The sequence below is a fragment of the Diachasma alloeum genome, unplaced genomic scaffold (assembly GCF_001412515.2).
Source record: "Diachasma alloeum isolate Michigan unplaced genomic scaffold, Dall2.0 Dall_scaffold_00286, whole genome shotgun sequence".
Lineage (NCBI taxonomy): Eukaryota > Metazoa > Arthropoda > Insecta > Hymenoptera > Braconidae > Diachasma > Diachasma alloeum.
The window spans coordinates 312,019-326,437 of NW_021680425.1; the positions used below are offsets into that span (position 1 = coordinate 312,019).

General features: G+C 38.3%; 3 protein-coding genes across 4 annotated transcripts; 2 read left to right on the plus strand and 1 right to left on the minus strand.

Moving 5' to 3' along the window:
• The first annotated feature begins 163 nt into the window (after positions 1–163).
• Positions 164–3,275, plus strand: LOC107038685. The gene is made up of 3 exons (XM_015257916.2): positions 164–312; positions 1,639–1,802; positions 3,010–3,275. Exons 1-3 carry the CDS (start codon positions 267–269, stop codon positions 3,088–3,090), a joined length of 291 nt encoding a protein of 96 aa, XP_015113402.1. The 5' UTR covers positions 164–266; the 3' UTR covers positions 3,091–3,275.
• LOC107038683 (exocyst complex component 1) lies at positions 3,267–10,236 on the minus strand. 2 transcript variants are annotated; one of them, XM_015257914.2, is made up of 4 exons: positions 9,793–10,236; positions 6,938–8,393; positions 5,001–6,013; positions 3,267–3,635 (listed from the first exon to the last, which is right to left on the minus strand). In XM_015257914.2, the coding sequence occupies exons 2-4, from the start codon at positions 8,340–8,342 to the stop codon at positions 3,483–3,485; spliced, it is 2,571 nt and encodes an 856-aa protein (XP_015113400.1). In that variant the 5' UTR covers positions 8,343–8,393; positions 9,793–10,236; the 3' UTR covers positions 3,267–3,482. The 2 variants fall into 2 exon arrangements, with proteins under 2 accessions (XP_015113400.1, XP_015113399.1); XM_015257913.2 differs by having other exon boundaries at positions 6,938–8,444.
• LOC107038684 (uncharacterized protein C6orf106 homolog) lies at positions 10,119–13,689 on the plus strand. The gene is made up of 3 exons (XM_015257915.2): positions 10,119–10,613; positions 12,425–12,774; positions 13,583–13,689. Exons 1-3 carry the CDS (start codon positions 10,456–10,458, stop codon positions 13,687–13,689), a joined length of 615 nt encoding a protein of 204 aa, XP_015113401.1. The 5' UTR covers positions 10,119–10,455.
• Positions 13,690–14,419: the final 730 nt, after the last annotated feature.

Here is a 14,419-nt window from a genome sequence, read left to right on the forward strand (position 1 = left end):
TTTCGTCGTTTAGCGATTCACATGTCACGAGGAATATGTGAATAGGGCATTAGAGAGACTTGAGCATCTCTGTGAGCTGCATGCAAGTTCCCTATTATGAACTCTGAGTATGTTTAAATCTTGGCGGTTGTTTTGCATTGTCACTGGGAAACGTGGCGCACCTGATGTCTGAAGTTTGGCAATCTTGACGACACCCGTCTGATTGCACATTTTTTCACTCGGTTCATTGCAAAATAAATTAGTGATCAATTGTTATTTGTTCAACAATGCTGACACGAGCTGTGAGGCCAGTGGCACAGGTTGTCCGTTCTGGTGAGTAATTTGGAACAATTTTATGATTGAGTTGTTGTTTTCTGCAGTTGAAGAAGTAAGGTTTTTTTTATTACATAATGGACTGAAGGTTTTCAGGAGTCCTCTCTTTAGGTGTTTTTTTCATCCAGAGAACAAACATTTCTGCTGCCATATTTCATTCATGTGGTGTTTAATTTTTTCTCGGAGTTTTCTTGGCTTATTTTTTTTAGCAAAGGAATTTTGAAAATGTTTCGGAGTCATAACCTAGCAGTTTTAGTAGCACTGTGGCCAAAGGGGTAAAATGAAATGAGACACTTGCACTTGATCTTAGTCTTTGCTGAATATTTCAGGATTGAAGGCAAAGCGGGATAAAAATGCATGTTTTTTTCGTTTTAAAAACATTCGTAATTCAGAAACTAATTTATTGAAGGTGAATTATCTCAAGAGATCAGCCGGAAACCTTTTACGAAGAAAATTTCATGATATGATGATTTCATGATCAATAAATTCAGTAGCGAAGCAGTTAAACGGTTCAAGTCGAAGTCGACCTATCCCATAGCTGAATTTTCGAGGGATACCTCCGAATCTAAGGAAGGTAACGAAATTTTCGTTATAACCTTTTTTATAGAGCGAATTGAGGGCCACAAAAACGGTCATGACAAAAATTTTGCTATCCCTCTTCGATTTCGAGATATTCATTGAAAACCGGCCAATAGCATCAGCATCAATCATTGGTTTAGTAATATTATGAGAAGTTGCACCTTACAATAATTAACATTTAGGGGAGGTTGGGTAAAACGGACACTTTCGACTTTTTTTTAAATGTTAATGAGAGGTTGAAATGTTGATAAAATTTAATAATTTTTCTTTTCAATACAAAGAACAATTCTTTCCCTTTGTGACGAGCCTAAACTGAGCTTCATTGATCAATTTGTTTCTGAATTATGAATAATTTAAAAAAAGTAAAGTTCAAATAATTTAGTAGGGGCCGTGGTTGTAAACAGAAACCTGGAGAAATAATGAAATTTCCACATTCAATTTTCGGGGTCATTACAATATCTTCCTCCCTTCGAGCCGGGAAGTTAAAAATGACGATGGATTGTACATCATTATTTGTTTATCCCTTCATACCCATGCATTACAGCCCATCGACAATGACTTCGTCTCGAATGGATCTTGAGTCGAACCGAGAGTGTGTTAACTGTCTTTTCCAAAACATCGTAGAATTATTTTCATAATTTGAAATACTTTGCTCTCTCCAAATTCTTTGATGAAAAGGCCTATTTCATTACCATTTCCCAATATGAGAGGAAGACGTGGGTAAGTTTAAATTTTTTTCCTGACCAGGTGTCCGTCGTTACCACGCAGATGACAAACCTTTCAAATACCCCACCATGGATGACTGCCCCGTGCCCCAAGGGTCGTGGCAGGAGTACTATGACAAGAAACAGAAGATTTTGAACGTGCAACTTGTTGCAGGTATCACTTTCCTAGTGACCGCCTTCACAATCGTACGTACAGAATGATTATGTATTTTTCATTATGAATGATCATGTTTTTTATTTTTTTTTTACCTCATTACACCCGGAGAAATAATTTATTTTAATTGAATAAACTTTGCTGGATTGATTTACTGCATATAGCTCTTAGTAAAGCTGCTATTCAAAGTTGAAACGATTCTTATTTGCATTTTTATACAACGTCGAATAAATAGTTTGCTAAATATAAACGGATGGTTCTTTGATCTAAATAAAGACTGTCGGTTGAAAATTGTGTCATTTTTGAGACGACGAAGAGCGCGAATTTATCAAGTAATCTTTTCATTGGATCGAATAAATCGTTTATTTGATTCCAAATCGAAAGTTTTATTGAGTCATTTTTCTGGGTGTTTATCTTCAATACTTGGTGATTGCACAACATAATCTAAATGAAGTTGGTCATATTTTGGAGCTCAACCCTTCGTTACTCACGCGGGGCGCCTTCAGCACTATTTTCTTCAATTTAACTTTTGCGCTGTGTCCTCATCGGCCGGCGACCTCCCGTCTACTCGAATTCGCTGTTCAATACGCAATAATTTCTACACTGCTGATTAAAATATTATCATCTAAAATTTAATGATAATCTTAAGCTTTCACCAATAAGTTGTTCAATTACGGTATTTCTTTATACAAATTTTTCTGGAATTTTCAAGACTAATCGCAGTTCGATAGTACAAATGGTTGCCAAGATCGGCGATTGTCGGAAATTTGTTAATAACAAATCAGTAATTCATTGAATCGAAATTTTGTTTGCGCCATTCGACAGAGGAAATGTCAGAATTTTTTATGAAAATTAGCTCCATAAACGAGAGGTTTGAATATGCATCTGACATCGAACTCAGTTCCGTAATGTTTATGTATTGAAGAAAAATATTAAAAATAACTTGAAAAAAAAGTCCTGAAAAATAATTTGAAAAGAAATTGGATGGACGATCTGGAAAAAATTGTTCTGAAAAGGCTGAAGGAGTGCATTCTTTGTAATTATTGAATTTCTTCTGAATCATTTTTTTTTTTTTTCAAAAGTCAGACGAATCCACACCACCTCACACTCCCCTGATAATACAACACATGAGTAATGAAGGGTTTAGAAAGCGTTTCAGGAATTCCTTTTACTAGGCTTGTAGGCACTTTTGTCCTAAATATTCCTCCGATGAATGAATAATTTCTTTGGAATTCTCAGGCCAAGACGAACGATGCTCTTTACCTCAACTCGGGACCCAAACTTCCCGAGGGATACGTTCATGTGAAATACTACGATTAAATTAAACATTTGGAGCAGACGAACTTGTGAAATTAGATAATCTTAGAGCAGTGTTGTACAGCCTGAAGAAACAAAAAAATGGTAATAACTATAAATTGTACAAGTTTTATTGGCATATTTGTCTGCCCTCTGTAACTCGTACGCAGTAAATCATGTTGAAGGAATAAAACTCCCGATTTCAACAATTTCTGTTCCCTCTTTTACTATTTAATTTGAACTGCAAACTTGATCGACATAAACAAAAGAAAAATTATGAAAATAATTTCTGAATGTTAATAACATGTCTTATGTACAATATACATTATTTTCGAATTATTTACAATCCTTTATGTGATGAGTATCATAGTGTGAATCTAACGGGAGCCAGTGAAGATTTTGTATTTATTTGCTCTTCAATGGGATCTGGCTATTTCAGAGAAAAATTCTAGAATATCTTGAATGGTGAATTCCAGGGTTACGTTACTGTCTGGATAGCATCGTTGGATCAATTCTTCGATGTAAATGTACTGGGCTATAAATTCACCCTGCATTTCTCTCCAGACCACCTGAATATAACGAAGAAAACCATTAGAATGATAGATTTTATCGAAATTAATTAACAAATATTGACTAATCCAACTATATTTCTTTGTAATTGCCCATTCTATTTGCGATTATTTCTGATTGATTGAATTTCAAGGAAAACTATCTCTTGATTCAACACTTTTGGCATTTTCTCCCGAAATAATTTATCATGAAGATAATTCAATGTATTCAATAAGTTTTAAAAGACTGACTTTTCAATTCGAACTTGAAAGTTTTTCAATCATGTTTTCATCTCTACACTGATTCTATCTCTCCTGACAATCTTTACATAACGATGAAAACCATTAGAATCAGGGATTTTATCGAAATTAATTAATAAATATTGACAAATGCAACTACAATTCTTTGTAATTGCCCATTCTATTTGCGATTATTTTCTGATTGATTGAATTTCAAGGAAAACTATCTCTTGATTCAACACTTTCGCCATTTTCTCTTGAAATAATTTATCATGAAGATAATTCAATATATTCAATAAGTTTTAAAAGATTGACTTTTCAAAACAATTTGAACTGAAAGTTTTTCAATCATGTTTTCATCTCTAAACCGATTCTATCTCTCCTGACAGTCCTCATATAACGATGAAAACCATTAGAATCAGGGATTTTCAACATTAATTAATAAATATTGACAAATCTAATTACAATTCTTTTATAATTATCCATTCCATTCGCAATTTTTTTTAATTGATTGAATTTCAAGGAAAATATGTCTCTTGATTCAACACTTTTGGAATTTTCCCCTGAAATAATTCATTATAAATACAATTATATATCAATAAATCATGAAAGATTGACTTCATCCAAAATGTGAACTTGAAACTTTCTCAGGCATATTTCAATCTCATGAACGATTGTTATTCCATCGACATTTCCTCCTACAACTCCTAGTTATCGAGACGAAAACGTATTTATGCCACTCATGCCTGAAACCGGCTGGATTACACACTCGACGCTTCGCGTCTCGTGTCTAATTCAGCCGGTTTCAGGCTTCGTGACATAAAATTTTGTTCAGTACTTGTTGGGAAATTTCGTCCTTAACGTGTGTGGTTACATCACTCGCCTTCGGCTCATGCTGTAAACACACGTTAAAGACGATATTGCCCCACATGTACTGAAATATACTATTTTCGCACACCTCCGCGGAAAGTTCGTACTTTGCTCCCGCTCATCAAAGAGCAAAATACGAACTTTCCTTTGCAGGCGTGTTAAAAAATAGCATGTGCACCTCGGGGGGGAAAACATGACTTTCCGCCCTGGATGGACAATATACTATATCAAGCGCTGGAAAATCTCATCATTTATTCCAATTAATATTCCAAATACCTGCAGGAGATTCTCCTCCTCGCACAAGTGTTTCTCCACCTTCCTATAAAGATTCTCCAGTCCCTTCTTGACCTCCCTGGCAGGATACTCCCGAACGACCCGCCTCAACTCCTGCTTGCTGAAAGCCATCTGATAACTGATCTCAGACTCCTTGACCCCAGCCCCCACTTTCGCCTGGACCCCCTCAAAGAACAAATTGAGTTTCTCCAATGGCCTCCCAAAGTACTGAATCACATACGCCTTGAGTGCATCCTGATACTTCTGCTTGGCCTCCTTCCTCTCGTGATCCAAAACAGAAATCTTCAGCTGACTCAGCAAGTCATAGAGATGATGGAAATTCTCCATCTTGATGACTTCCTGGGGAGTTTTGTGGTGTTCACTGCTGTGAACACTGATTCCCTCGAACATAGCACCAACCAGTTTAGTGTACCACTTCTCAAGATCAACTTTTCGATCAGAATTCTTGAATATCTTCTCCCCCGCCCTTGCGAAGGGCCCAAAATTATCGACGTAAGGAAGGATTCCGCACTTGTGTCTCCTATTGACTTTAGTATCGTGAATTGACTGGAGTTGTGCTTGCATGAACTTGTCGAAAGCCCTCTTGACCTGCACCAGAGCAGAGGCAAAGGTCATGGAGAGGAAGGATCCAGTGTCCTGGGCAGACATTACGTGCTGGGACAATCTGACGAGGACAAACATGCACCAGAACGAGTCGATCTTGTCGAGAAATGAAATGAAATTGTTGAGCTCTGGCTCGAGACTCGGAAAAATCGCAGACATCGTGGCTCTGACCTCCTCGTTGACCTGTCTCTCCAGTTTTTTACTTGCTGTTGAGGTGGCAGACCCTGGGGAGATGGCTCCACTGTTGGGATTGTCAACCTCTTCGTCTCCACTCTTGGATGGGGTCAGTGCCAAATCGAGTTGGAAGAAGGTGACACAGAAGGCTTGCTCTGCCAGGCACACTGGCTGGAGCTGGGATAGAGCTCGGTCCAGGAGGGAGTCCAGGAGAGCACCTATAACGATTGTCAATGTTCATTGATTTGGACATGTCGCGTGTTAAATGGATAAAGGTTGTAGAAATCTAATCTGGGGAACATGAAATCTGGAGGATTTGGGCTCTCAAGAATCATTTGAACCCAACTTTCGAGAATAATTCAGTAGTGAAGTGGTAAACGAAGATAGCGAAATTTTCGTAATTACATTTGTTGTAGCACTAAATCGACTCCACAAAAATTTTGCTATCTTCCTTAGATCCCGAGATATTGATTGAGAACTGGTCAATAGTCAAAATTGACTTATCTTCTTTTAACGCATCCACAAATTTTTCTCCAATAGAAATTTCTCTCGAATAATGTTTATTTCTTTAAAAGTACGACCGAATATCAGAAAAATGAAGACAAAATAGTGAAAAGATTTTTTTTTCATTTTTCCCTCGAAAAACAAGTTGATATCTCGATTTTTGCACAAGCTGGAATGATTACAAAAAATTTTATAAATAACTGATAAAAAGGAGGTATCGAAACGTTTATTTTGAAAACAAAAAATCGAAATCGGTCCTCTAGTATTGAAGATATTCGCTGAAAAAGATTTAAAAACGAATCGCTTTTCCTAAAAAAATATTGGACCGACCAGGCTGAAATTTCGCAGAGTTACTGCTCATTAAGACCTACGAAGTTGACAAAATTTCAGATTTTTTGGAATTACTTTAGCCACTTAATTACTGAATTTTCTAAAAATTGACCACCGAGAATGTGGCGGCGGACATGCTCACACAGTCATGGCCTCCAAACATCGTATTTTTACGTTTCAGACCATTCTACATAATTTCCAATCAAACCAAAAATTGGACGATTACAGTGCGTCCATTCGGAAGCAAAAACTGTTAACATCGAAGTTAAAAAAAACGACGAATCCTACTGCATAAAAATCCAACCCACCTTCACCCTGCGGCGCCCAAACTTCATTGCTCAGAAGGCACATGGGAGCCGGCGTGATGAGATCCTCCCCCTTCTGACTACCCGACTTGGAGGTATGCTGAGGTCTCGTACTGATGAGTCTCCCCCTGGCCTCCTCAAAAAACACCTTCAAATCCCGTTTATACAGCTTAGACATGGTCCCCGTGTAAACCTTGCTCAGCTGTGCGAAAGCCTTGCTATCAAGAGCCCTCAGCAGCTGCATGAGTTCCGTATAAGGCTCGAGCTCCCTGTGAACAGTGGAGTGAGTGGGCAGTATCAAATCCGTGGTTGACACCCCAGTCTCCCCCACATCATTCCCCAGATGAATGAAAAGATTATTGAGATGTCTCGCCACCAGCAAAGCGAACTTGGCCCTGAGTTTGTCCAGTCGTCTCTTCTGCTCAGTGACAGCAGACAGTTTATCAAGTCCCGGAGGCAAAGGGGCAGAAACAGCCTTCAGCAGTGCTGCACCAGCCAGAGAAAGCTCCTCTCGACCCCCAGGCAGTTCAGCCTCGCTGATGATATGCTGGTGATGATTGGATATGTCTAGCTGGGTTATCACTGCATCAAGCTGATCGAGAAGAAGTCTGGCGTTGTGATTAGCAGTGTGAATGGCCTGGTTCTTCTGTCCAACTCTAGCCATCACCTCCCTGATCCTGCCCAGAGCCTCGTCGTAGACTGTGAGGCGAGCCTCGACGATTGAGGCCTCGGTTATGGCCGCCTCGATGCCGTTCATCAGCTGGGTCACCTGGGGCTCCGAGGCGAGCACCGACTGGACGTTCTCGCCGTCCAGGATCGACAGGTCTTTTGAGAGGGTCTCCATGAAGAGCTCTGCATTGGAGATCGCGTAGTTGCAGTCTGACACCAATTTCTCGAGGTCTGATGCCTCCTTCTCGGTTATGGGCTGGTAGTCTGAGGATATCGATGGGGTCAGCAGGTCTGGGGTGAACGTTATACTGTCGCTCTCTTTCAATGCTGTTGGGTCGATCAGCCAGTCCTTAGGGATGGTCTTGAACTCTGGACGCTGGGGGAGACTGCAGGAGTAGGTGTACAGGTTGCTCAGGAAGGTCCGGCGCTCCTGGGCTGTCGTCGCTGACCATCTGTACATTTTGTCTATGTGCAGCTCCATGTCCATCGAATCAGTGCTCACGCCGTCCACTGTTTGGATGTCCGTCAGGAGCCAGGACTGCTTCTTCTTGAAGACATTCTTGTCGTTCTTCTTTACTTGGTAGAGCAGCAGGGAGCCTGGGGTGTCCGTCGTTGTCGCTAGGCAGAGGAAACTCGTTTTCTTCTTCTTGTAGGCTTTCGATACGAAGCACACGCTCAGCAGCTTCTCGTCGCTCGGGGTGAACACCTCGCGTTGGAGCGTGTGACGAATTGCAGCCATTTTTTCGGGGGCTATGGTTGCTTCATTCGGGGTGAGGCTGCATTATGGGGGCTGGCGGGTGGGGGAGGTTTAGAATGAGGTGGGTGGTGATTCTTGAATTACCTGGGGGAGAACGGTTTTTGTGAATTATGGGTGGGGATTTCCAAGGGGCAGTCCCTGGGCTTTTTGAAGATTTTGGGTTTTAGTGGGGTTTTTCAATGGCTGAAGAGAAGAATTGCAGTAACTGGGGTTTATAATGCGTAGTTGGAGGTAATATAACAATGTTCTGTTGGAATTCTAGGGAAAATCAAGCACAATTCTATTGAAAAATAAGAATGTTTTTTTTAATTCGATTGGAATATTTGACAAAAAAATGTGGTAAATGTGGATTTTTTTGATTTTGTAATGAGAAACGAAACAAAATGCAGCGAAAGCTGAAATAATTTATAGCAAAGAATTTTTTCTGCAGAAGAAATCTCAAAACAAGTCAGATAGAAAAATTTATTAATTTAGAAAGAGTTGTTTGGTTCTTTTTGAAGATTTTATTGCATTGGAATTCTAGGAAAAATCAAGTAGAATTCCATTGAAAAATAAAAAAAATTTTGTTCAAATTCTATTGAAATATTTGACCAAAAAAAGTTAGTAGATGTTGATTGTTCTGATTTTGTAATGAAAACCGAAATAAAATGCAGTGAAAAACCCTGCAAAAATTTATACCGAAGAATATCTTTTATCAAAGATATGTTAAAAATCTGGGAGATTTTCAGGAGTATTTCCAAAAAAATCATAGAAATTCCAAAAGAATTGCAATAGAATTTCCCGGTGAAAACGCTAGGTTTTTCTTATCTCTTAGATTTACATGACTGATCAAATGGACTCCAAGACAAATACTCATAACTTTTTGATAATATACTCAAAGAAAAAAATGTTCGATGACTCGAAAGCATTTTACAAAGCGTAACTCCGAAAGTATTCTCAAAAAAACAATATACTTCATACATTGTTTCACCAATGCCACCGAAATTTCTCTCTATGCGATTATATTGCAATAGTTTGATCTTATCAAATTATGAGAAAACAAAACTATCAAAGCCTAACCCAGTATAACTACACTGATATATTAATCTATAGACCGAGAAAAGAAAGCAAAAAAAAACGTTTGTAATATCAAGGAAATAAATGAATCAAATTGAAGTAGAATTTGATACACAATAACTAAATAGATAAACACCTAAATGATTAAATAAACGAATGGACAAAATATCGAGTAATATAAAAAATGCCAACTACCCCAGTCGATTTAATTGATCATTGACAACTGTGTGACATTCAACTGATCCCCATCAGCACCAGTCATGTGAAATTATCATCAAAAACCCCAAAACACTAATCTTTCCAAAATCAGTCCAATCGCCCCGTCTGCCCCTCAGGGCCACCTCTCCTGGACCACAAATAATTCATCTCCACTCACATTTACGAAGATCTTCATGACCCGATGGGCGTACTAATGTTGCCAGCACCTCCAAACAGCTAAAACCATATCTTCCCCATTCATAACTCACCGAGAAAAACAGTTATAAGTACTTAACCTCACTAATGGACTAATGGGCACTCCGGTCGATTACGTAACAGAAACCCAAAACAAAATTATCGATGTAGCTGCATAATATCAGCTGAGTACTCTTGAGTCCTCATCCTCGCGAAAAATCGGTGGAAAAAAATTGGTAAACCAAATTGGATTGAATCTCCTCGATTTGACCATTTGACAGAACGGTTATCCCCACCAGAGGGACCTCAATGCATCAAGGTGACTCATGCATCCCCGGGCAGACTGTACCTCGATTGTTGATATTTCAATTCGACTTATTACCTCGACTGTACCAGTAGTACTGGACAAATGAATGCACCTTGGGCACTCTCAAAACACGATAAGCTAACGTCACACGTCTTAGATATCATGACATTTAAAATTGTTGGTTAAATTTTTTCGCTCATCAATAAAATAAAAACAAATCACAGGGATTAGCTGAGTGGACACTGGAGTGGTAAAGAAGATGAGGCAGTGAGTGGCATTGGATGGGTGGATTTTTCGTCTTGAATTTTTGACAAGAAGTCAGTGATTATCGTCACTACGATGGACGTCGACAATGACTTTGATCAGCATTTGCTGCAGCAGTTCAGTTGCATGGGGACGACCGATAAGGATGATCTGGTGAAGCAACTGCAGAGGTTACTGGCGGGCAGCCAGCTCAATGAAGCGACAGCCACGTTTTTCCTGGATATGAACAATTGGTAATTATTTATTGGGTGCAAGGGACAAGGGTGAACATAACCTGGTTGGGGAGGAGTTTTTGTACTTGGTCTCTGGGTTTATCTTTGGGGGGGTCGAGGGCCCTTTGTTTGGACGCTAATGGTTCTGGGATTCTGGAATCTCTTTGTTGGTTGGGAATGGGGAGGGTTTGAGGGAATTTGTCACAACTTTCTTTGTGGTTTATTGTTTTTGGGAGAGACTGCATTGGAGGCAGTTCTTTATTTTGTTTTGGACGTCATTGGAAATTTATCTGGTTAACGAAAGATGCTGGGATATTTTTTTCAGGTATAGGGGAGGGTGGGGTAAAACGGACACTAGACTTTTTTGAAATTATTCATAACTCAGAAACAAATTGATCAATTGAGCTCAGTTTAGGCGCGTCATAAAGGGAAAGAGTTGTTCTTTGTATTGAGAAGAAATTATTAAATTTTAGCAATATTTCAACCCCTCATTAACATTTTTAAAAAAGTCAAAAGTGTCCGTTTTACCCCAACCACCCCTAGGTAAACTCCTGTGGGGAATAGGCTTTGAGATTTTTGCTCGAAAACACGGGGGTGGGTATTTGATTTGGGGAGATTGAGGGAGAAAGGAGACTTGAATTTTTATTTAGGTTCAGAACTGAAATTTATTTATTGAACTTGGAGAATTAAGAAGAACTTGAGAATTTAGAGCCTAAGCTCTAGAATTTAGGAACCTAGAGGGATTATGGTAATTTTCTTTGTATCTTACTATTGTTCCAACAGATTCTATTGAATTTGATCGTTTATTGGATTTTGGACACAATTTATTTGTAATGGAAAATTAATCTAGCTAATGATTGGTTTTCGGGGAAAAAATCTTAGGATATTTTGACCTGGTTGAGGATCAATTTTTGTACTTGGTCTGGGTTTATCTTTGGGGGGGTCGAGGGCCCTTTGTTTGGACGCTAATGGTTCTGGGATTCTGGAATCTCTTTGTTGGTTGGGAATGGGGAGGGTTTGAGGGGATTTGTCACAACTTTCTTTGTGGTTTATTGTTTTTGGGAGAGACTGCATTGGAGGCAGCTCTTTATTTTGTTTTGGACGTCATTGGAAATTTATCTGGTTAACGAAAGATGCTAGGATATTTTTTTCAGGTATAGGGGAGGGTGGGGTAATACGGACACTAGACTTTTTTGAAATTATTCATAACTTAGAAACAAATTGATCAATTGAGCTCTGTTTAGGCGCATCATAAAGGGAAAGAATTATTCTTTGTATTGCGAAAAAATTATTAAATTTTATCTNATTCTGGAATCTCTTTGTTGGTTGGGAATGGGGAGGGTTTGAGGGGATTTGTCACAACTTTCTTTGTGGTTTATTGTTTTTGGGAGAGACTGCATTGGAGGCAGCTCTTTATTTTGTTTTGGACGTCATTGGAAATTTATCTGGTTAACGAAAGATGCTGGGATATTTTTTTCAGGTATAGGGGAGGGTGGGGTAAAACGGACACTAGACTTTTTTGAAATTATTCATAACTCAGAAACAAATTGATCAATTGAGCTCAGTTTAGGCGCGTCATAAAGGGAAAGAGTTGTTCTTTGTATTGAGAAGAAATTATTAAATTTTAGCAATATTTCAACCCCTCATTAACATTTTTAAAAAAGTCAAAAGTGTCCGTTTTACCCCAACCTCCCCTATTTTCATGTGATAGTAAAATTCATCTCTTCTTGTCGAGGATCTATTGTCTTGGGGTATACCTTGAGTAAAGATGTCCCGCTGCACCCCTCCCTCTCCCACGCTTCACCCCACCATGACTGTCGTTTTTCTTGCAGGAACCTCCAAGCAGCAATATGCAGTTACTTCGATTACGAGTCACCGTTCAAACTCCCGTGCATGACACTCCTCTGTGACAGTACGATTGGCGAGGGTGAATCAGTATCACCAAATACAAAATTTCGTAAATCATGGCGTGTGCAAAACTCGGGCACCGAGCCATGGCCAGAGGGCATTTGTTTACTGCACACCGGTGGTGTTGTTATGGGTGACTGCACGAGGGTAGAAGTGCCAGCATTACCACCAAAGGATACAACTGAATTGAGTGTCGTTTTGACGAGTCCCAGTGAATTGGGAACGTTTCAGAGTAAATGGAGAATGATGACTGCTTCTGGATCCTATTTCGGGGGTGAGAGATCATTTGAGTAAAGCTTGATTAAAGTAGAGGGGCCTTGGAGATCTATTGAACGTCGTTTGAGGGAAAGACAAAATTTTTAGAGTGATACGTGTCTCAAAGTCGTGAAATTAATGTGTAAACTGATTCATCAGTTTGTTTAAATGGAACATTCCGTTTTTGCGCATTCCTAAACATATCTAAATGCCTCTGACAGTTCCTGGTGAACCACAGGGCGGATTTAGACGTTTACAATATTTGAAATTGTTAATTAAATTGTGTGGAAAAAATTTTAAAAGTTTATGGATAGGTCAAGATCGTGTTAGTTGACTTTGGCAAAAAATCACTTTTTTTGGAAATGGTTTATACCTCAAGATTTTTTTACATTTAATAGATTTCTGGTAAAATTTTGCACATAAAGAAATTAGTTACGATTTATGAAACAATATTTTCAAAGTATAAAATGGATTGTTTATAAATGATTTGAAGAAGAAATTGGAAATCTTAAAAAATTGCAATTTTTAATTAGTATACGAATTTTCATTACAAAGTGGACATTTAAATTTTAGTTCAGATTTTTCTAATGTTTTTTCTGAGTTAAAAATGCTATCAAATTTCATTTTCAATCCATAGAAAATTACATTTTTTTAACGATTGCAGAAATAAATCAATTGAGTTTATCATTCTTCCGCTCTTCACCATCTCTCCACATCCATCAAAAGTCGTCTAATAGCTCCACAGACTTTGAAATCCCCAAGAGCCCCGTCCAATCTATTTTCCCAACAAATAAATAAAAATTAATTCTTGCAATATCAATTTACAGATGTTATTTGGGTGATTGTGACCGTAAGTGAAGCAGGCACACTGGCTGTAACTCAGCAGCTGCATCAGCTAAGTACTTCACAGTCGAATGATGTACAAATGTGCTAGCCNTGCTAGCCCCCCCCCCCCCCTGAATTCTACGAGATATTCCCAAATTTATCTCTACAAAATCCTTTAAAAAGATACATCTCTATTTTATAAAAAAAAATACAACAAAAAAAGTCTTAAGATAAAGAGAAAAAAAAAACAAAAAAAATACTACTATTAATTCGTGAAAACAAACTTACTTGCTCCATTGATCGAGAATGAAAGCAGAATATTAAAAATATGTAGTTGAAATGCTCAGGTGTGCCAAGTAATTTTATTGTCCCAGCGGTTCTTTGATAATATTAAATCGCTCCAACGATGCGACGATAAAATTAGCCTGGCCTTATTTTTTTCTTCATTATATATTGGAATGATCCCGAGATCTTGTGTCGTAGATTCGATAGCAGAATCAAGAAAATAATGCTAGGTATTAAATTTTTTAGATATCTTCGATATCGCCATGAAAATTAGTTGATGATTCTTTTCTTCAATGAAAAATATCAGAAATGTAGGGATTTTAAGCCCTGTAATAACATTCATAATTAAATCAGTGCTTTCGATGATTAGTCAGTCGTTGGGACTGAGAACTAATTGATTGTTATCCATGGAACGTTATTTCCAATTGCAAAATAGATTTTATTTCCTGTGCTGATTACAGGGGAGAGATTTAATATCAAACATTTATTACTTTTTTGATTTTTTAAATAGACATTTCTTCATTGTTCATAACTGGAGATCGATAGAGTAATTG